This window comes from Galeopterus variegatus, unplaced genomic scaffold (genome assembly GCF_000696425.1).
Source record: "Galeopterus variegatus unplaced genomic scaffold, G_variegatus-3.0.2 Scaffold706, whole genome shotgun sequence".
Lineage (NCBI taxonomy): Eukaryota > Metazoa > Chordata > Mammalia > Dermoptera > Cynocephalidae > Galeopterus > Galeopterus variegatus.
Genome location: NW_007726817.1, coordinates 96,574 through 120,075, shown reverse-complemented (window position 1 = coordinate 120,075; position 23,502 = coordinate 96,574). Strand labels below are relative to the sequence as shown.

General features: G+C 50.4%; 1 protein-coding gene across 1 annotated transcript in view; it reads right to left on the bottom strand.

The window, feature by feature from the left end:
- Positions 1–23,502, bottom strand: part of CDH22 (cadherin 22, type 2) — a gene marked incomplete at its 5' end in the record, with an annotated part of 67,035 nt that overhangs the window by 28,065 nt on the left and 15,468 nt on the right. Inside the window, 3 exons of the mRNA XM_008571606.1 lie at positions 3,979–4,172; positions 7,861–8,028; positions 17,151–17,270. Of these exons, the coding sequence (XP_008569828.1) occupies positions 3,979–4,172; positions 7,861–8,028; positions 17,151–17,270 (482 nt within the window). The remainder of the gene's footprint in view (positions 1–3,978; positions 4,173–7,860; positions 8,029–17,150; positions 17,271–23,502) is intronic.

The following is a 23,502-nucleotide window of genomic DNA, read 5'->3' as shown; positions in this document are numbered from 1 at the left end:
CTCCCATGGCCCCTTACTGGCCTCCTGTTTCCTTGTTTGTACCCCACCACCTGGGAGCTCCACCTCAGCTCTGTCCTTGGCTGAGTCATCTGCGTGTCCCCAGGCCTGGCTCAGGGCCGGGCACAGAGGAGGAGTTGGGTAAATGTTTGTGGTGTTAAATTGGACCCATCTCAAGCTCCTTACCCGCCTCCACATCTAAGGAGCCCGAGGGAAGGGGCTGGCAAAGAGAGATGAAAGAAGGTGGAAGCAGGTTTCAAAGCTGGCCCTTTCAGTGCAGATAAAAGAGGAGGGAAGGGAAGCCAAAGGAGGGAAGAGGGAGAAGACTGAGAGGGGGTGTGGAGAGTGATATTGGAGAGGCAGAGAGCCAGCAGACAGGAGCACTGACCTGGGGACCAAGGACTCGCCTCCCATGCCTGATTCTTAACTCTCCGGGAGAGCCTGCAGAAGCCTCCTCCCCTTACTGGGCCTCCTTTTCCTGACAAATAGGGGCGACAGTGTCCTCCCTAGAGAGGTCTAGGGCCAGGCCAGAGACCAAGACTGTGCCAACAGCCCTGGTGGAAGGGAGGTGGAGTTCAGAGTGGCAGGATGGTTTTGGCAGTGAGATTGGTGGAAGTAGCACAGGCATTCTGGACTTCTGGCTAGAGTCTGAGCTCCTCGGCCTGCCCTTGAAGCCTCATTAGATTTCACTTTGTGCCTCATCTCCTCCACTCTACTGTGGCTATCACAGTCCGCTCTTCTCTAGACACACCTGCCACTCCTCTGCCTCCATACACCCACATAACCTGTTCCTGCACCTGGAATGCCCTTCTCCTCATATTTACACCTGACTAGACCAGATGCCCAGCACAGTTCAGTTTCTGACTCCTCCAGGAAGTCTTCCCAGACTCCTAGAGCTATCTCCCAGTCTGAGAGCCCATGGGCAGTTAAACAGGATGGCAATTTTGTGTCTCCTCACCTAGGGCTGCCATGTAAGGTTGCACAGGCTATGCACTGTACAACCCCAAGAGAACCATTCAGACAATGACTGGGATGTTGACCTCTGGAATTATACAAGAAGTCCTCAGATTAACTTCCCCTTCCTCTCTCCTCCATGCTCGGCACAGAGTGGGGCACATAGTCAGCTCAAAGATTACATGGACGGGGGTTTTAGGGAGGGGACAGGGAGCCCCACAGCCTCTTTCCCATCTGTCTAACTGGCCATTCCCCTGACCCCTGACCTCCTCCTTTGAATTAGCTTCTGCTACAACTTATCTTCCCTCCTCTCCTATCTGACCTTCGTCCAACCTAGGCCACAGTCAGGGACTCCTCAACGCCTGCAGCTTCCAACCCCTTCCAGGGACAGCACTACCTCCATCCCTGCTCTGCCTCTGTCTCGCCCACGTCGGTTTCTATTTCGTTCCCTTTCTGCCTTTCTCCTCTCTCTGTGTCTACATTGCCAGGCGGGTCCCTTGCCCTCTTTCCACTGGCTCTTCTCTCTCTCCAATCTCTTCTTCTCATTGTTGGTCTCTCTACATCCATCCCCATGAGTCTATTTTCCTGTCTCTTTTCTCAGTTTTTCTCTATTTTTACATTTCACTCACTCACTCAGTGAGTGTCACCGAGTGCTGAGCCCTGGGCTAGGCTCTGAGGACGCAGTGGTGAACAAATAGATGAAAATCCCTACCCTCATGGAGCTTACCTGTAAGTGGGAGAGACAGACAAAGTAATGAGAAAAAGAGGCTGCATGTGAGATGGTGAGCAAGGCTAGTGAGGAGAAAGTAGAATGGGGAAAGGGGGTATGAAGGGTCGGGCCTGGGGGTTGGGTAGGGCTGAAATTGTAGAAAGAGTGGTCAGGGAAGGCCTTGCTTAGTGGGTGACTTCTGAGCAGAGACCTGGAGGAAGTGAGAGTACGAACCAAGGGGGATGTTAAGGCAAGAACATTCTAGGCCAAGGGGTCAGCAGTAGCACAGGCCCTGAGGCAGAGGTGAGCTTGGTGTATTTGTGGATCTGTAAGGAGGCCAGTGTGGCTGGAGCAAAGTGAACCGGGAAAAAGAGAATAGTGGGAGATGAGGTCTGAGAGGTCACAGGGAGCCTGGGTCACAGAGAGTCTGGGTCATTGTCAGGGCTTGGTCATTTATTCTGAGCACAATCGGTACCTTTGGAGGGTTTTGAGGAGAAGTGAGCTAGACTCTGGCTTTCATTTGAGCAGGCTGGCTCCTGTATGGACTCTAGATTAAAGAGTGGGGAGACAGAAGCAAGGAGACCAGCGAGGAGGCAGCTGCAATAATCTGGGCAAGAGAGAATGGCCCAGACCAGGGTGGGAGTGGGGGAGGTGGTGAGACTTGGTCAGATTCCGGATATATTGTTAAGGTGGAGGCAACAGGATTTGCTGATGGGTTGGGGGCGGGTGTGAGAGAAAGAGAGGGGTCGAGGATGTCTCCAACACTTATGACCTGAAAAACTGGAAGAGTGGAGTTGTCTTTCCAGGGATAGGATGATTCTAGAAAAACTGGTGTTTTGTCTTTTTCTCTTGATGGAAAGACCGGGAGCTGAATTCGGAACACGGCAAGTCTGAGATGTCTAATGGAGGCCGAGGGGAGATGAAGAGGGAGAGGTGGGGCCAGAAGGAGACTTCGGGGGGTCGTGGGCAGCTGGGTAAACTGGCTGGGAGCAGAGCCCAGAGGGAGGAGGGGGGCTGGGAGGCCGAGTCCAGTTCTCCTTGCTGCACCTGGTTCTCCCTCCTTGTCCTGACTCCTGTCGCCTCTCTCTCTGTGACTGTCCTCACATCTGTTTCCTTGGCTCTTTGGCTCCCGGCCTGTTTCTCTCATTCCTACTGGGCTATGCTATGCATGACCTTGGGAAATTTCCTGAACTTCTCAGGGCCTCAGTTTCTCATCTATAAAATGGACAATAGCAGTACCTCAGAGGGTTGATGTAAGGATTGAATGAGTTAATACGTGGAAAGCAATTGAAGGGCACCTGGCACGTGGTGAGCACTTTATTATAAGTGTGCACTACTATATTATTTTCCTCCAGGAAGCAGCTGGAGGAACTGGGAGTTTTCTCTATCCTCAAACCCTCAATGCCGGATGAAGAGTGGTCATTGTGTGTTTGCTGAGTGAATGAAGGGCTGTCAGGGGCAGATGTTTCTGTGGGTCCTAGAAGGCAGCGCACAGGCTGATAGGAGCAGATTTAAGGAGACACATTCTAGCAGAACGATGGGAGAAGAGCTGGACAGTGTCAGGGAGTGAGCTTCCTGTCCCTGGAGGTATACAAACAAAGGCCTGTGACAACTGGGCCAATGCAGGGGATTTGGACCTTCCGTGAATGAGCAGGGTTAGAATGGACAGTCTGAAAGGCCTGCACAGCCCTGAGTTGTCAAGCCCATATAAACAAGTCCTGGAAAATGGATTTTTGTTTCTTTATTTATCTTCTGTTCCCTTCTCCTAAGAATCGCTGAGTTTGCAGTTTTAGCTTCTGGTTCCTGGGCCAGTCAGGGGGTGAGGAAGGATGTTGGACTCAGGAAGGAAAGAGTTTTGGAGTTACCAGACCCAAATCCCAAGTCTGTCCCTCATGGGTATAATCTTGGGTGAACCCCTTTACCTCTCTGAACCTCTGTTTTTCACTTGTGAAAATAGGGAATAATGACATCTCCTTCAGAGGGAAACATGAGGATTAAAGGAAATGATGAATGTGAAGAGCTTAGCATGGACTTGAAGTAGCATATTACACAGTGTTTAAGACCATGGATTCAAATCTGGATTAGATCTGGCTGTAACAACTAGCTGTGCAACCTTGAACAAGTTACTTAACCTCTCTGTGCCTCATTTTTCTCATTCGTAAAATGGGAATGATATCATCATTGTTTTCCTAGGTTGGCCTTAGGTCTCTAGAGAGATCTATTCCCTGGAGTGGAGTGAAGTGGGGTATGGACCGCTCAGAGTACTCCCTGATCCCGCCCCCCTGGGCAATCCCCCATCCCTCCTGAGGCAGCCATACCTTCTGCACTACAATGATGGCCTCCTGAGTGTCGCTGTCCGTAGTGACCTTGAACGCATCACCACCACTGCCACTCTCCTCCTTAAGGTGGTAAGTCATGTCCGTGTTCTCACCCACATCGGAGTCTTCAGCCTTCACACGTCCCACAGCTGTGCCAATGGGGGCTGACTCCCGGATACTGAACTGGTACATCTCTGTGGAGGACACAGCCATGAGGATGGATGGGGGCAGTCCCTACTGCAGCTTTGGGGGAGGGGAGAAGAGGGCCCAGATGAACCTCTAAGGAGGGCAGTGTCTGCAAGGGGCTCCCAGGTTGGCCAGGATGGAGGGTGGGAGAAGCGTGTCCTCTGCAGAAATGTGGGAGGCAGTGCAAAGAGGTGGGTCCTAATTCTGACCCTTGGGTTCATTCACTGATTCATTTGGGAAAGTGCCCGCAGTTCTTTGAGCCTCAGTTTCCCCACCAGCCCAGTGAAGGGGGCAGAGGAGCACAGTGATAAAGGCTAAGGCTCTGGAGTCAGTCCCAGCTGTGTAACCCTGAGCCTCGGTTTCCTCATCTGTAGAATGGGAACAGCAGTGTTGTTATGACAATTAACTCAGATGATGGTGCATGAAAAATGCCCCGTACAGTGCCTAGTACATGGTAGCTACTCAATAAATGGAACAAATAGTATTAAAGTGATGGGGCTTCATACTGATTTTGCTGTTGATGTTAATGGCACTTATTCCTTCATTTCAATATATAGTCTATATTGAGCACCTATGATGTCCCAGATGTCATGCAGTTTAGGCACTGAGGTTAGAGCAACAAATAAAACAGATGAAAACCTCAGCTCTCACAGTGCTTTTCTCTTAATGGAAGGAGAAAGACACTAAACAATCACATCAGTAACACATACATTGTGTCCAATGGTGATAGGTACTTAGGAGAAAACTAAGGCAGGGAAAGTGTGGAGAGTGCTCTGAGGGTGTTGTGCAGTTTTAAAGAGGTTGATCAAGATAGGCCTCACCGAGATGGCATTTCTGCAAAAGGCTAGGGAGGTGACGGAGTGAGCCAAGTGGATATTTGGGAAAGAGCATTCTAGACAGAGGGAGCAGCAGGTGCAAAGTCCCTGAGGTGGGTGCAATGCCTGGCATTTTTGAAGAATGGCAAGATGGCCATTTTGGCTGGAGGGGAGGAGCAGAGGGGAAGCCAGGAGGAAGGAGGTCAGATGGGATGCAAACAGCACCTTGCTCTCTGCTCCGGTCAAGGTGAGGATGACTTGCTAAATCCTGCCCAGTCCAGGCAAAGCAGGGGGTGTGGGGATGGGGATGTGTCTCTTGGGGCCCCCACAGGTCTGGGTCACCCTTGTATGGAGTGGCTGCCTCTGTTCTCACACAGCAGCCAGAGGGTCTCCTTCTAAAACTGAACACGCCACTCCCATGCTTTAATCCTTTTCATAGCTCCCCACTGCCCTTGGCATGGAGTTGTGCAAGCCTCTTGTCCTGCTCTACGAAGCACTTGCTGCCCGGCTCCTGCTGACTCTCCAGCCTTGTCCTCCACTCCCGCACCCCAGCTCTAGCTTCAGCCTGGCTGAAGCTCTTGATTCCTTAAATATGCCTCGCTCGCTCTCACCTCCAGGTATTCCCTCTCCCTGTTCTTCTCTCTGCCTTCACCACCCAACTCCCACTCTTCCTTCTATTCTCACTGACTGTTACCTCCTCCAGGGAACCTTCCCGGACCTCCAGGCTCTGAGGTATTCCCTCTCCCTGTTCTTCTCTCTGCCTTCACCACCCAACTCCCACTCTTCCTTCTAGTCTCACTGACTGTTACCTCCTCCAGGGAACCTTCCCGGACCTCCAGGCTCTGCTCCTGTGCTCCCACAGCCCCTGAGCTTCTCCCATTGTAGGGATTACTGCAGCTTCCTCTCATTTACTGTTTATTCCTTCTCCCGGGTATGAACCCTGGAAGACAGGGACTGCATCTCTTATTCACCAGCCATTCTCAGAGCCTGGCAGAACACACCAGGCTGTCACATTAATGACATGTGTGAGGGACTAGTGAGTGTATAAATGGAAACCGGCATGATTACCTGTATATACTCGCCAGATTAACACAGATTAGACTCTGACGACACCATGTGCTGATGACAATGTGGTACAAAGAACAAGTGTATTTCTTCATGGGGCAAAGAGCTTGGCTTTGTTTAGTAAAGTTGAAGGTGGGTATATCTCATGACCCAGCAATTTTGTTCCTCTGTAAATACACTAGAGAAATGTGTGTAAATCGGCCCTCCTAGGGCCGACATGAGCAACAATGTTCAAATCTGTGTCCTTCATAATAGCTCCAAACTGGAAACAATCCAAACGTCCATCAACAGCAGAATAGATAAATTATAGAATAATATGGAATACTATACAGCAACAAAAATGGATGATAGCTGCAAGTAACAACATGAGTTTATAAACAAATTTGAGAGACAAAAAAACAAGAAACAAAACAATATGTATCATATAACCCATTTATAAAAGGTTCAAAAATGGGTGAGATTAGACTATAATGTCTGGAGATGCATACATAGGTGAATAGACACTAAAGAAAAGCAAAGAAGATCCCCAAAGCGGGTGGTGGTTAACTCTGGGGGAAGGGGTGGGGAGAGATGTTATGATCAGGAAAGGGCATCTTGGGGCTTCTGGGGTCCTGGTTGGTGGGCATAGGAGTATTTGCTTTATAATTATTTGTTGAACTGGACATTTCTATTTTATACCCTGCTTTTTGTGTGCTATACTTCATGACAAAGCAAGGAAGAAAGGAAGGAAGGAAAGAAAGAAAAGAGAAGGAAAGGATGTCTTCCTGGGGCCCTGACCTTCTCCTCTCTGTCTGCCCTGCCCTTCCAGCTCAGAGCTGATACAGATCCTGGCACAGTTGGGCAGAAGACTGGGTGGGCTCCCCCCTGCCCCACACCTGGGCTTCGAAGCTTCTCCATCAGTGGATGGGGCTGGGCTGGGCTGGGTGAACCTGGGACGTGGAGCTGGTGGGCGGGCTCTGCCCACCCCACTCTGTATCTGGGCTGAGGTGCTAGGCCCTGAGGATGCTGTGCTCTCAGCTAAGGGATTGGATTCCCTTATCTTGCGGGGTCAGTCCCCTGTGGCCGGGCCTAATGTGAGAGCAGCAGACCTTAAGTAATGACTCTCCTGATAGGAATCAGCCCAGCTCCCCGTGGCATTTAGTCTCTGCCAGCTTTGGTGGCTTCACCGGCGCAGCTCTTGTCCTGAGCCTGAGTCCTAGCGGGGCTGGCTGGGCTGATAGGGAGGTAGGGGCCTGGGCCAGAGAATCCCCCAAACCCCAGTGTGCCAGGAGAGGCAGAGGGTGGAAAGACCTAATTTAGAAGCACAGACTCCTCATCTCCAGCTCAGAGGAGGAGGGAAACACCTGTCACTGAGACTCAGTTTCTCCATGCACACCTATGGGCATCCCGCTGCTTGGGTGTGGTGGCTGCTGCCTCAGTCTGTATCCATATGCCGCCGCTCCACTTTGCAAACGTGGGTCAGAGGCACATGGCTGTGCCACAAGCAGGCTAGGGGTGTGTGCAAGGGCCAGTGAGGGGCGGGGTGGATGGACAGAAAGTGGACAGGTGGGGCTCCCCCTCTGCAGGAAGCAAGGTGAGGGGCATGAAGGTGTTTCTTAGATGTATGGAATATCAGACATCACCAGGGCCTTCCTCTGCAGGAAGTATGATTGGAGGGGGCTGGCGGTTAGTGGGTGATGTAGTGGACAGACAGACAGACAAGTGAGAAGCCCTCTTTTGGTGGGAAGTCTAAAGGGAAGCTGGGGTCCATGGGTGGCCTGGTTGGGCTAACAGACGGACACACAGATGCGGCCATCCTCCAGGGAGCCTCACTCACTCTGTGGGAAACGGGGCGGGTTGTCATTGACATCGGTGACCACGATGGTGACAGTAGTGGAGCCCGAGAGGCCGCCCAGCTGACCCGCCATATCCATGGCCTGGATCACCACCTCATAGCGCTCCTGGCTCTCGCGGTCAAGGTCAGGCACAGCTGTCCGGATCACACCTGTAGATGAGCGAGGGTGAGCCTAGGCATGCCCCCCACCAGCTGCCAGCTGATATGGAGACCCCTGCACAGGCTGGGCAGACTCAGACCTGGTGAGCTCTGGGTTAGTTCAAATTCAGGAGGACAGTGGGTGACACAGAAGATGCTGATGTGTCACAGTGCCCATGCGGGGCTCAGTGGCCACCACACAAACTCACACTCACTCACATACATGCTCCTACAGACCCATGCACACACGCTCATACAGATAACACACACACACACATACACAAACACACTCATACAGATATACTCTCTCACACACTCACGCGCATGCTCATACCGATACACTCACACATGTACAGACACAATCCCACATTCACACCAATAACTCACATACTTATATACACGCAAACATACTTACAAACACATAGAGACACTCTGAAATACACACAGTTGCACGCAATAGTCCACACACCCACACACACACTCACACACAATACACTTGCACACATCCACATCCACACACACAGCTATCACATACACATACTCTCTCAAATACATGTTCTCCCCCCCACACTCACACATTCACACACAGGTATACTGTCAGCCACCCAGTCCAACACACACACGTGCACTCTCATGCACACACTCTCACACACACACATGCCTTCTAACACACAGACACAACCCAAAAGCAACAGAAGGACTATTTTGTTTACTGAAAAGAAGTCTATGGACTAGAACTTGCCATTGTGTGACCCCCCTGGGCAACTAATCCCACTCTTGGGACCTCATTTTCCCCACCTGGTATTCTATGCATGAGTCAGGCCTGTGCCTGACTTGTCTCTGTCAGTAACACTCAGCTTAGAGCCAACCACAACCAAATCATTGCCCCCGGGGATCCCACCCCTCTCCCCCTCTCCCCCTCTCCCCCAACTCCGCCGTAGATTCTCTGTCCAGGCACCAGCTAATTGCTGAACAGACAATCCTCTAACCTGTTAATGGAAATGGGGGAGGGGAGATGGAATGGGGGCGACTGCAAGATTACTTCTGCCGAGGGGAAGCCTGGGCTTCTTGTCTCCCTGCCAGCAAAAGAGACTAGGGGCGGGAGGGGAAGTCGATGCATTCAGAACCTCCTTGCCACCCACTCCAACCTGCCAAGCACCAGGTGGTGACAGGTGGCGCCCAGGGCCTGTGTACCAGGTGGAGTCATGCATCAGCAGCCCCACGATGCGCCCCATAAAACCTGAGCTCCAACTCCTGATGTCCCCAAACAGCCCCCAGACACTCCTCACATGGCCAAGGCAAGGAGAGACTGTAGTGTGTGCATGTATGTGTGTGTCTGTGTGTGTATTTGTTCATGTAGCTGGCGAGGAGAGGCTGTAGTGTGTGTGTGTGTGTGCGCATTTGTGTGTGTAGCTGGAGTAGCCAGGGGTGGGGCACCTAGGGGGTGGTCCTACTTTTGTGGGACCACATGTAGATATGGAATGGGTATTCTGTTGAATCAAGGGTCATACAGACCTTCAGTCAGTGGCCTTTGCAACTCATCAATAGGCCCCCTCCTGACCCCTCCTCTGCTGTGACTGGTCTTCCCAGGGACAGGGGAGTATTGGAGGCAGATGGCTTTGAGATATATTCCAGATCTGCCAATTTTTTTGGCCATGCAATTTTGAGCAAATCCTTTTAACTTTCTGAGCCTCGGTTCCCTTATCTGTAAAATGGGGACAACCACAATAACTACCTAAAAATAGGATTTCTCAAACTTGGCACTATTGACATTTTAAGTCGGATAACTCTTTGTAGTGTGTGTGTTCTGTACACTGAAGGATATTTAGTAGCAACCTTAGCCTCAACCCACTAGATAATGCCAGTAGCAGCAACCCCCCCTTCCCCACCTCAGTTCCAAAAATGACACTGTCAAATGGCCTTAGGAGTAAAATAGGTTACGAACCGCTGAGAACCAGTGGTATAGGGTTTCATCTCATGAGAATTGCATGTGATAATAACCATCAGTAACATTTATGTGCATTTGCTCTGTGCTTGGCACTGTTCTAAGCCTCTTAAGTGAGTTGTCTTATTTAATCCTCTCAACATTGGTATGAGGAAGGTGTTAGGATTATACCCATTGCACAGATGAAGAGACAAAGGCAGAGAGAGGCTAAGTACCTTGCCCAAGGTCACACATGTAGGAAGCGCACAGCCAGGATTCAAATGCGTACTCTGGTGCCAGAATCCATGTTCTGAACGGCTCTGCTAGATCACTGTCAGGTAGAGACTTCCTGCCCAGCCCACCTAGTATCCTCTGCTCCACCCCACCCCCAGGTACAAGGGGAGAGGCCAGACCTCTGACACAAGGATGTCACTTCTGTGGTCCTATCTCAGCTCCTGGAATATCCTTCTTGCTCTCTTCAGTCCTAATCAGGTAAGCCATTTTTTCAAACATGGGGCAAGTACCCCCGATCTGTTTCCTAGTTGCTGCACCTAAAGGCTGGGGCTGTGAAGGCAACACCCTGCTGGCCCTCAGCTGTTCTGTGAGCTAAGTCTTTGCAGCCCTGGACAGCAGGGTCATACTGGGAAGGTGGAGTCCGTCGTATTCTCTACACTGGGGAATTGGAAGGAGAGAAAAAGCAGAGAGGGAGAAAGAGGGGAGGAAGAGGGTGAAGATGGCAGAGAGGGAAGGAGAGAGACAGAGGAAAAGGAGTCCTGGAGAAAGACAAGCAGAGGGAAGGAGGGGGCAGGGGGTCCCAGGCAGAAAGGCAGGGAAGGGAACTGACTTTAGTCCAGCACTTACTGTGCGCTAAGCTCTGTGCATGTCCCTTTACACTTAGGATCTCATTGAATGTAGAGGTTTGGTGATAGGATTTGGAGCCACTGTGCAGCTATGGGCTTGGACACCAAAACTCAGTGTCCCCATCTTTGGGTAGGGCTTAGAGCAAGGCTCTGGCTCTGCTCCTGTGGGTGAAGAGAGAAGTCCCATGTGGGTGGCCTCCATGCCGTCCCTGCCACTTCCAGCTCCAGAGGAACTGAGGACCTTAAACTCTTCTCACTTGGAAATGGGTCATAAAGCCCTGTAAAGTGTGTGATTTCAGGTGCCATCTCTGGGGTGGGTACCCAGAGGCCATGCTGCCCCTGGACCCTGTTCCTGGGGTCACACACTGCCGTATGTTGCTATGGTGATAGCTCCTAATGAATCATATCTCCCAGTATCCACACCCTTGGGTTATCCCCTCCCATACTGACTCTGGCCTTGGCCATGAGAGTTGCCTGGGCCAATGAGACATCAGGAAGTATGACTAAAGCAGAGGCTTGATAAGCCTTTGTGCATTGGGGCCTGTACTTTTGGAATCCTGAGACTACCGTGCTGGAAAGAAGCTTGGGATGAAAGGCCACACACAGAGAGAGGCCCAGTCATGCCAGCTGTCCCAGCTGAGTCACCCCAGTGACCTGACAGCTGACTGTTGCCACATGAGTGACCCCAGCAAAAGATCTGTCCAACCAACCCACAAACCTGTGACAGCTAATAAATTGTTGTTGTTTTAAGCCACTGAGCATTGGGTGGTTTGTTACATAGCCGTAGATAACTGATAGAGAAATCTGGTTGGCTGGGCTGTTCTTCTGCTGGTTTTGTCTGGGCCCACCATGCAGCTGTGTTTAACTGGAGGATCAGCTGGGTTGGAAAGTCCCAAGGTGGCCTCATTCACACGTCTGGTGGTGGATCCTGGCTGTTGGCTGGGACACATTGGTTCTCTCATCCTCCAGTAGGCTGGCTTCCTTACATGGCGGTCTCAGGACTATGTTCCAGGACAGCAAAAGTGAAAACTGCAAGGTCTCTTAAGACCTAATCTCAAAATTTGCATAACATCACTTCTGCCACATCCTATTGGCAAAAGCAAGTCACAGGCCAGCCCAGATTTGAAGGACAGGGAAATAGGCTCCACCTCTTGATGCGAGCGGTGGCAAAGTCCCATTACTAAGAGGCTGCGCACAGGGGTAGGAGGGATTTATCACATATTTTCCTATCTACCATGTTCCACTACCCATGCTACCTCCTGATGCAGGGAGAAGCATTGTGGAGGCTGTTGCACTCCTGGAGGACCAGGGGACCGGGGTACAAAAATCCCAAATCAGCCCATGAAGTTGTTGTTGAAACCTCGTGGCTCTGCAAATTCATTTATTCACTCATTCATTCATTTGACTCTTACTGAGGGCCTACTATGTGCTAGGGCTGCACAGAATCAGATGTGAGGCAATGTGAAAAGGAGGGACTCTGGAGTCAGACAGATATGAGTTCAAGTCTTCTTTTTACCATTTCTGTGCTACCTGACCTTGGGCAAGTTCTTGAGTCTCTCTGAGCCTCCATTTCCTATTCTGTAAAATGGGGATACCCATCCAGTAGGGCGGTTGAGAGGATTAAATGACACGAAGCTTCCAGCAGCAGAGCTTACATTTTGGAGATGTCTTGCTGATCCTTTTCCTCAAGTCCTGGGTTGGGTACACCCACAAATAAGTTCCACAGGGCAGAGATCCATGCTGGTCTTGTTCATCATCGTATCTGTAGGGCCTGGCACACAGTAGGTGCTCACATAACATTTTGACTGATTCCTGCTGCTCCTCCACCACCCCTCTCACAGCCTGGGTGTAGTTGTCTATTTGTTTCTGGCTTCTCTGTTAGAACAATAGCTCCTTGAGGGCAGAAACCAGGTCTAGTTCATTATCCTGACCCCGAGGTCTGGCACTTAAAAGGTGATCAATAAATGTTAGTTTCATTCCTTCCCCATCAAGTGGACCTCTCTGGCCCAGTTGGGATTTCCAGCAGAGATCGTGAAGTCTCTGAGAGAATCCTTTTGTTCCTGCTGGGGTGGTGGCATGTGGGGGCTGATAAGTATAACCTGGCCCCAGCTGCCTGCAGCCTTGTCTTCCCCCATTGCCCCCAGTTCCAGCTGTTGTCCTCACTGCCCCTGCTGTCTCCTCCAAATGCTGCAGAAAGGGCCCTAGAGCCCATGTGACGCCTCATTAGCCCGCAAATGCCATTTCTGTCGCCCCTGTGGGGGGCTTGCTGGCAGGCCTGGCCTTTAAAACACACAAGTTAATTCCTCCTCTGGCGCCCCGCCTCCTCCCTTCCCTCACACCTTCCTCTCAGGCCCGTGCCGGCTCTGCTCCCTGCTATCTGCACAGCCAGAACAGACTGTACCTCGCAGCAGCTGCTAAATATAGACCCGCAGCAGCAGAATATTCCTGGCTGGGGAAATAGAGTTGGGGCTGGGAAAGGCACCAGGGCGGCTCTTGCAGTGGAGCTATGGACAAGGGGAGGACAAATCTGGTTCTTTCTGGGAAATGTCAAAAAGGACTCGTTCAGACTGAGAAGTTGAGGGACTCTAGAACAAGAACCCCATTTGAACTCTGTCAGCTGCCTTGCCTGGTGCTCACTTTCTGGCTTCTTGGGAACCGTTCCTGTTCTCCCAGGCTCTGTGGACTTCCACTTGCCACCCTCCTCATGACCCCCTTCTTTTGTAGAAATTGGTGGCCGTCCTCACTCTTTTGCAGTCTGATACTTCATCTGCCACTCCTGCTGCCTCCCAAGACATAGTCCTGGCCCGTCCCTTATTTCTATGTTCTCTCTCTTCCTCCCCGTCTGAAAGCTTAGCCACGCTAAGGTCCCCACCTCCTCAGGCTAATTGGATAAAGGCATCATCACCACCACCACCATTCCCTTGTCCCAGCGAGTGCTGGGCTGAGCACTTGCACACTCACTGTTCCCTCGGCCTGCAGTGCTCTTCCCCAGAAATCTGCATGGCTCACACCCTCGCTTCACACTTCACTCGGTCTCTGCCTCAGCATACCTCCCTGGAAAGGCCTCTCCTGATTTCTTAAGCTAAGTCTATCCCCTTGCCTTCCTTTAAGTTTCTTCTAGCACTATTAGCTATTTGACATTATGTTATATATTTATATGTTTATGTTATATGTTTATATGTCTTATTTTTTGTATTCCCTACTTCAATAAAAGCTCCCTAAGGGTAGAGCCTTAGATTTGCACAGTGCTGCATTCCTACTGCCTGGAACAGAGCCAGGCACATAGTAGGTACTCAATAAATAGTTGTTGAATAAATGAATGAACTCTCTCATTGAATCTTCACAAATGTGAGGTGGGTATTATTATTCTGCTGGTGCACGGAAAACTGAAGCTTAAAGAGCCCCAACCAATCTCAGAACTCCATGCCCATATTTCAGATAGCCTGCTAGAGCTTCTAGATGTTTCTTCCCCCTCATCTCTCCTCTTAAAGCCAATATGGCTAAAGCTTAATTATTTAGCTCTGCACCAGATCCCAGGGCACATTCATTAATTCCTCTGCTTCTATATCATTTTCTTAATTTATATCCTCCTACTGTTTCTATCGGTGTCCCCTTGCCTAGGTGAGTATATGGGATTAGGTTGAGAAGAACTCCAGACTCCTCCCTCAACCTAGTCCTGTGCATTCATCTATAACCCCAAGGTTTGCCTTTGCAGGATCTCACTGCCACCCCCTATTCTCTCTCCTCAGCTTCTCAGCTAACCCTCACCCTCAATCCTTCATCATCTCTGGCTTCTAGCTAGACAGGCAGGGTAAGGAGTCCAGGTGTTGAGAAAAGGTGTTGAGAAAAGGCGTAGGCTTTTGGTTTTAGTCCTTTGGGGCTCTATGGTGGGCACAGACTCTGGGGTCTCCCTGCCTCCAGTTCCTGCCTCTGAGCCAAGATCTACAGCAGCAGCCTGAGAGATCTGGTTAAAATGAAAACCTGAGCATGTCACTTCCCTGCTTAGAAGTCATCAATGAACCTGCAGTGCTGGTGAGGAGGAGGGAAAGAGGCATTCCTATGTGTGGCTTGCGGGAGTGTAGTGTGGTACGTTTCAGGATTATCAAGATTCCAAAGGCATGTACTCTTTGACCCAGCTTTTTCACTTCCTGAAAATTATCCTGCAGATATACTCACACGAGCACAATATGATGCATGTATGAGGTTATTCACTATAGCACTGTTCGTTGTAGCAAAAGATTGGAAACAGCATAAGTGTCCATCAATAGGGGATTGCTGAAATAAATTTTAGTGTATAACAGCCATTAAATAAAAGAATGAGGAAGCTCTTTATGCACTGAGTTGGAATAATCTTCAAGATGTATTGTTAAGCGAAGAAGGCAAGCAATGTGTACAGTGTGTGTTTATAGCTACCATTTGTGTAAAAAAATTAAAACAAATACATGTACCTTATTTTCTTGTACATGCACAGAATCTGGAAAGATACACAAGAAAATTACATTGGTTGTCTTGGGGACACAGACTGGGTGGCTGGGGGAGTTGGTAGGGTGAAGAATTGCCACTAAATACGCCTTTGGACTTTTTGAATTTTGAACCTTGAAATGTATTATCTATTAAAAATTGACAATATTTTTCAGGTGAATGAGTCCAAGATCTCAGAGGATATATATACCAAGTGGTTACCTTTGGGGCTGCAATTACTGGGGATACGGACTGGGAAGCATTTTCTTTTTCTTTTCTTTTTAACATTTCTTTAATGTTTGAATGCTTTCTAAAATGCATTACTTTTGCAAGGAGAAAAAAATAATGAAGATATTATGTGTGCTCATAGACTGAAATCCTCACTCCTCCCCTGCAAACAAAACAAAAACACACAAACCAAAACCCAAAACCCAAATCCGTCTATCCCTCCCCTCTCCCAAAAGCCCACCATTTCCCTTAGAATAAAATCCAAGCTCCTTAGCCTGGCTTACACCAGCACAGTCAGGCCCCTGCCAGCCTCTCCACATCACCTCCCAACATGCCTGATTTCCCAAGCCTGAGTTGCTTACAATTCCCAGACTGAAATCCTCACTCCTCCCCTGCAAACAAAACAAAAACACACAAACCAAAACCCAAAACCCAAATCCGTCTATCCCTCCCCTCTCCCAAAAGCCCACCATTTCCCTTAGAATAAAATCCAAGCTCCTTAGCCTGGCTTACACCAGCACAGTCAGGCCCCTGCCAGCCTCTCCACATCACCTCTCAACATGCCTGATTTCCCAAGCCTGAGTTGCTTACAATTCCCCTCATGCCTCAGGCTGTTCTCTTCCTCCAAGCTTTTGCGTGTGCCATGCCCTCTGCCTGGAATGCCCTTCTCTGAAATCTGAGTCTGGCCAACACCTTATCCTTTGAAGATTACAGCTCGTGCCTCCAAGAAGCCCTTGCATCCTAATCTCTCATGAACAGACTTGGTCCTCGCTTCCCCCACAGGACTGTGAGACCCATGATGGCATTTGAAAACATTCTGTGGGGTCTGATGTCTCATTTCCCGTCTCCACTACTGTCCTGCCCCTCCTATCTGTGGTGCAGTGCGAGCACCCCGTTGGAATTGGCAGCCACTTCCAGCTGTGTGACCTCCAGTGAGTCACTTCACCTCTCTGAGCCTCAGTCTCTTCATTCTGTCCTCCCTGGCACTCTCCCAAGGCTCCTCGGAGACTAGCGAAGTTCTAATCTCAGAGTGAGTGAGGTGGGAAACGGTGGGTGGGGTGCTGCACCACTTTTTGGTGGCGGGGGGGGCGGTGAATAGGCAAAAGAGAAGCCATCATTCTGTGAAGGTCTCTAAGTGTCTCTCTCTGTCTTTCCATCAGATCCTAACTGCCATGTGAACAAAGCTTTCAAAACTGCTGAAAATGTGTCCTTCCCAGCCATCTTCCCTCCCCCAACCTCACTTATGACCCCGTAAAGGCTGCAGACACCCCTGCCTCAGTTTAGCTCTAAGGACAAGTGGGGCCGCTCAGTTCCCGCCTCCTGCCTTTTTGTTTTTCTGCCAGTCTTGCAGGACCCCAACCCCCCATTCTTTTTCTCTTCCTCAGTCCTTTCCTCTTCCTGCCTCTTGGCTGGTCCTCCCTGTGATCCTGGAGTCTCCTGGAGAGTCCAAGATGACTCCCTCCTCTGAGGGTGGTGCTACCCTCAGCGCCACCGTTGGGACTGAACGCAGAGGGCAGAAGTCTGGGGGTGGTCCTCTGCTAGCGCCCGGTCCCGCCCCGCCCAGCCGCTGGCTCCGCCCCAGCCCCGCCCCTTATGCCCCGCCCCTCGAGCTTCACCCCCTCCTTCCAGCTCCGCCCCTTTCGGCCGGCCCCGCCCCTCACCGGTCTTGGGGTCCACCGTGAAGTGGTGCTCGCCATCCAGGACGCTGTACACCAGCCGAGCGCTGCTGCCGTATGTGGGGTCATCAGCATCCGAAGCCATCACCTGCATCACCGACGTGCCTGGGCCCGGGGGACCAAGCAAGACAGGGGTCGTCTGGGGCTGCTGTCCTCGTCCCTCCCACCTCCCCCAACCCAGGGAAGCTGCGAGAGAAGACCCCCTGAAGATTCACTGGAGGCCACCAAAGCCAGCGCCGTCACAGTCCCCATCCCCACCCTGAGTCTCAACCTGCTTCCTGACCCGGGGCCTTCCTAGTGGCACAAGGGTGACGGTGGAGTCAGACGTGTGGATTCACATCTCCCTTGGGTGGTTTTCAGCAGTAGGACTCTGGCAAGGAAAGGCAGCCTCTCTGAATATCCTTTTCAGCAAAATGGGGATAATCCTAGACCTTGGTTCATCAGGTTGAGGGAATGAATTTTAAGCTCCCAGCACAGAGCGGCTCAGAGCAGTCTCTCAATGGTGGTGGCAACAATCAACAGCACCAGTTAAGGTCACCACATTCAGAGTTACAGCCAGGACTGGAACTCTGACTCCCAGACACCTGACTCCCAACCCAGGGGTCTTTCTACCCATTCTAGCCACTCCTGATTCTTTAAGGGATTTCTGCCTCCTCCCCCCTCCCCATCCCTCCCTCCCCACTGTAGGGGACAGTCTAATGGGACAACCAAGTTCACTGGTGCTCAGAGGCCAGTGTCTCTCGGACTCGGCGGGAGAGTGGCAGTGCCCAGCTTTGCTTTTGGAAAGTAGTTGGCTGTGGGCCCTGGTGTCCTCCTCGCCCCTTCCCTGGGTGCCCAGACAGCCCCCCTCCCCATACACACACTGCTCCTGATGCTCCGCACGTAGGCTGCTGGGGAGAGTATAAATTGGATAAAAGTCCATCAAACAGCGGCAATTAAGTTATTGATTTTCGACGCTGCCTCATTAAACTAGGAGCTTCTTTCGGCCTGTCCCAGAGATGGCTCTAATTTGACATCATGTTCAATTTGACGAAAGCCGGGATGTGAGGTTGGACCGGGTGGGAGTAGGGGGTAGGGTGGGGAGGGGTCTGATGGAGGGGCCAGCAAAGAGGTTTGGTCCATCTGAACCTTTCCAGAAGGAAGGGGGTGAGGTGGAAGACCCAAGAGGGAGTTTTGGGCGCTCGGGATATGACCCAAAGGGGTGGAGAGTGAGACCCCACTTCAGGGAGATGCCCCCTGCTGGGTGCCCAGCCAGTGGATTGGGCTGTCTGGGCCAGCAGGGCAGCATGCTGGGAGGTGAGGCCAGTTCACCGCCTGGCTAATGAGAGAGACTGGAAGTGCTACTGCAGCAGTTCTGCTAAGCCCAGCCTGCTGCCCGCCTCTCCCGCCTCCAGCCTGGGGCCCTCCATCATTCCAGACAGACACATGTATTTATTTTTCACTCTTTTGCATTTCTCATTTCCCTCTCCGGGTCTCCCCTCCCAGCCAGAGACTCCTAAACCAGCCCTGCAATGCGCCTCTCTTTCGTGGCTCCCTGTCAATCATGTCAGAGTTGCCAAAAAAAGCTGGGGAAGACGCGTGGGCAAGCACCCTTCCTCCTGATGCTGTTGCCAAGAGGTCTCCTACTCAGGGCCAAGGACACAGCCCCAGGTGCCTCCTGACTATGCAGAGGTGAAGGAAAGGAATGAACTTCTACCGAGCACCAACTACACACACAGCTTCACCAGGAACTTAAATCCATCATCTCTAATCTTCATAGCATCTCACAGATGCAGAATGGGTCCCTCTAATATTACAGGTAAGGAAACAGGTCAGACAGGGGAAAAGATTTGACTTAGGGCATAGATTGAGGAAGTGGTGGGATTCGAACACAGGACTCTGTGATACCAAAGCCCTTCTGGGTACCAATCTCAGCACCGGCAGTGACTTTGGCCTGGTGTACTGGATCACAGTGATGGCGCTGACACTTACTAAAGGTTCGACCTTGTACATGTACCCTTTGTACCTCAATCTCCTCATGTGTGAAATGAGAGTGATAGTATTACCAAACTCCTGAGGTCATTTTGAGAATTCAAACAGATTTTCATGTTCAGCACCGAGGACAGTGTCCGGCCCATGCTTAGAATCCAATAAATGCAGCTTGTGGTGGTGGTTGTCTCAGGAGGCACAGCATGCCGGTATACAATGGCATAATCATGCCTCCCTCCAGAGATTGCAATGGGAGAAGATACATAAAGCATCAGGCTCACGGTGGTGCTCAATAAATAGTGCCTGTTGTAACTGTTATGAGAGGGTTTCCTTGTCATTTCCTCCTGCCTGTTTTCCCCCACCCCCTGGGCCAGGCACAATGCTGGGCTGGGCGACTCCCCAGGGCCATGGCTGCAGTCTCACTGGCTGCATCTCAGGAACTCCCTCGGGGATGATGGAATCATTTCCCCAATTTGGGATTCTTTATTGCAGCCATTACCAACACGTGGGGATGGTGAAGGGTCAGTGATTCACCACTGGTTTCCCAGGCCTCACGGAAATGGCTTTCTCAGTCCTCAACCCCCTCCCACCTTCTTCACCAGTCAGCAGCTCCCCAGAATTGGGAGACAAAAGGGTGCCAGGCTTGTGGTTGCTGTGGGATCTCCTCAGTTCATCCCCCCTAGGTTCAGCAATTTGCATTTGACAATGCAGTCATGTTCATTCTCTTCCTCAGACCTCACACCAGCTCCATGATACAGAGGCAGTGGTGTGCTGGTAAATGTTTAACCATCATCTTCAGAGGGTGGAAGAGTGGGGAGGAACTCCCTGTTTTGTAGTGTTTCCTGATTTTCATGCCCACCATGCCCATTTTCAAGCTACCAACATGACAGCAACAGGCCCACAAAACTCTTGAAAATCAGTATGTGGCTCTTGTGAGCTGGTATGGGCGAACTCCAGCACACCTCTGTGTCATTCCCATTTTGCAGCTGAGGATACTGCTATGCACAGTGAAGGGCGCAATTGTGAATTAATAATGAAATCAATTATTAATCAATAACGTTATTGATTAACAACGTTGTTGATCCATATAACTATTCAATGACAGTGATAATGATAGATTCCATTTGTTAAATAACTACTTTGTGCTAGATGCTATGATACTCATATAAGCCCTTTATGTATATTATCTTGTAGAACTTAAACAATAAAACCTTGAGATAAGCTCTATTAAGACTTTCACTTTACAGATGAGGAAATGGAGGCTGAGCGAAACTAAGCAATAAACTTCTCTGTCCCTCAACTTTCTCATTTGTGATGCAGGGGTACAGTACTACCAAACCCTCGGGATGGTTGGGAGAACTCAAATCGATTTCCACATTCAGCACCAAGGACAGTGCCCGGCCAAGTTCACCTGTCAAGGAAGTAGGAGAGGCAGGACTCAAACCCAGGTGGATCTGATGTCAAAACCCACCTTATCCTGCCACATAGGTAGGAGAGGTCTACTGGAGTAGAAGCAGACGGACGAATGACAGAGGGAAGACTCACAGAAAGAAGGGAAGAGGAGCTGAAGGGCTAGGAGTCGGGTTTAGATTCTCCCTCCCCAACAGCTGGTTAAAGGCCAGACTTTCAGAAGCAGCTCTGGGATTGGTTGGAATGAACTGTTCACTGTCCGTGGTGCTGACGCTCAGCCCTTCTGCTAAATGGCTGTTAAAGGCCTAAATTCAGGCTGGAACAAGAATGGTTGCATGTGAAATGTTAGATATGGAATGGCTAGTCTTTGGAGAGCACAGAAACCAGTGTTTCTCAGCCTGGCTGCACATTAGAATCTCTTGGGAGCTTTAAAATAAAACCGATGCTGAGCCCCATCCCAGACCAATTAAATAAGACTCTTCAGGTGGGGCCAGGCAAGTGTATTTTTACAAGCTCCAGAGTGATTCTAAAATGCCTCCTGGGCTAAGAATCAATACCCTGCAACCAATCCCTGATTGAACTGATGAGGAAATTGAGTCACAGAGGGGCTCCATGACTTTCCCAAGATCACATCATTACTAAGTAGTAGGAAAAGATTCAAACCCAGGTCTGTTTAGCAAGCATGTTACCCTCCCAGACTCACTGAGCCTGTCCTGAGACTGATACCTAGGCTGTAGCACCAAGGATGACAGCTGACACCAAGTCATTAGATCTCCTCCCAGTTAAAGTCAGCATGAGAAGTTGGACACTCCTGAGAGGAGATGCTCCTCACACCTCAGTGGAGACTGGATGGGTTTTGGCATCAGACTCCTGGGTCAGAGCCCACCATTTCCCCACTCTGTGCTCTCAATCAAATCTTTTCTTCTGTCTGGCCTGTTTCCTCACCTGTAATATTAGAGGCTATGAGAATTAGAAAGGATGGATTTAAGTGGCTGGTGAAGCTAGAGAGATGCTCCTCACACCTCAGTGGAGACTGGATGGGTTTTGGCATCAGACTCCTGGGTCAGATCCCACCATTTCCCCACTCTGTGCTCTCAATCAAATCTTTTCTTCTGTCTGGCCTGTTTCCTCACCTGTAATATTAGAGGCTATGAGGATTAGAAAGGATGGATTTAAGTGGCTGGTGAAGCTAGACATGTAGTGGGCACTCAGTTGAAGCCCATTCCTTTCCCTCATCTCTGTATAGTCAGGAGGCACCTGGGGCTATGTCCTTGGCTCTGAGTAAGAGACCTCTTGCTACCAGCATCAGAAGGGAGGGAGCTTGCTTACTAACTCATCTCTGGTTTATCTGGTTTATCTCAGACACAGTTTGTGGTGGAGCCAGAATCGGAACCTTTGTCCTCGCTTCCAGGCCAGAACTCTTTCCTCCTTTATTGTTCTTTAACCCTTGCTGTCTGAGAGGTGTGATTGAGGCCTCAGGCTCAGGCTCTGGTGGTGGTGGTGGGGGGATTGTGCTGCATGGAGTGATGCTCAGGGATTGCAGACATAAATTCTCATTCCAGCCCTGTCCTTGGCTCTGTGCAGCTGTGGAAAAACCTGATCTGATCAGGCCTCAGTTCCCCTTCTGTAAAATGGAGATAAGACTTTATCCCTCCTGCCTCCCTGTGTGTGGGAGACCCCTTAATGAGAGAAAGAGATGCAGCACTTTGGAAAAAAACAGAGTCCTCAACTGAGGTGACCAAGTGTTATTATTATGAAGATGTTTGTAATTATTATCATCCTGCCTCTTCTCTACCACCCTTTGCCACCCCGCTGGGCCTAGGGAAACTCTAGGCTCACATTTAGCTTCTCAAACATTTATAAAAAATGAGTCCCACCCCCTGCTGCTGCGAGCACTGTGTGGAATGCTTTCTATTAAAAATTAAAAACCACTTGTCGAGTCCCTGGGAATGATCAGATTACACAGGAAACAAGCCCTTTCTCAAACTCCCCCCCTTTCTACCCCACATCCAAGTCCCTCTCTGATCATCACTTACAATGCTGGCTTGCTGGGTTGGCCTTGACCCTGCTTCCAGCTGCCCAGCCAGCACAGCCTAATGTAGATGAATGATGCACAGGAGACACGGGGAAGTGGCTGCATGGGAGGGGGAGGTGACAGGATAGAGGGGAGAGGGCAGGTCCAGAGACAAGTGACAGAGAAGGTGGTGCAGAGAGATGGGCGAAGAAAGTGGGTCAGAAATAAGAAATGAGGGACAGAGGTTCAGAGAGATAGACAGAGAGAAAGTGGGACAGAGACAGAGATACTTATGAAGCAGGGGTTGGGGGGAAGAGCAGGAGGAGGAACAAGGAGCAGAAAGACAAGGTCTGCCCCAATGAGTAAGGGACCCCCCTATGCAGCAAACACCCTTCTCCAGAGTCTCCAGGGAACGCCCCAACACCCTCCTCTCACTCTTTCTTTCCTCATGAATCCCAGTCACTAACTTGCCCACCCAGGCAATCCCTGAGTGTGTGTGGATCTAATATGTCCCCCTGAGAAGAGAGGACTCTCCTACTACCTCAAATTGAGAAGCACAAGCTTTTCTGTCCTCTCAATATTTACATGAGGCTCTCTGTTTTGTAGTCTAGTGACCTTGTTTGGTTGGGACAGCAACATTTTAAGTATCTGCAATAGCATCCTTCTGCCAGTTGCAGAAAGTAAACATTTTTTTTTGCCTATAACTCAGTTGCATTCATTCATCCAACATCTACAGAGCACCTACTGTGTGCTAGAGCCTTGAAAGTAGGATGGTAGCTCTATCACCCTTGCACCCCAGTGCCATGCGGTCGCAGGGCCTGGCATAGAGAGTGTGCTTATGTTCGCTGAATAATTTGTTGATGGAAAAGAAAAAGAGAGACATGGATATACTCCTCTCTGTCCAGATTACCTGGGTGGTGGAGCTGACTCCTGAGGGCCTGGGCC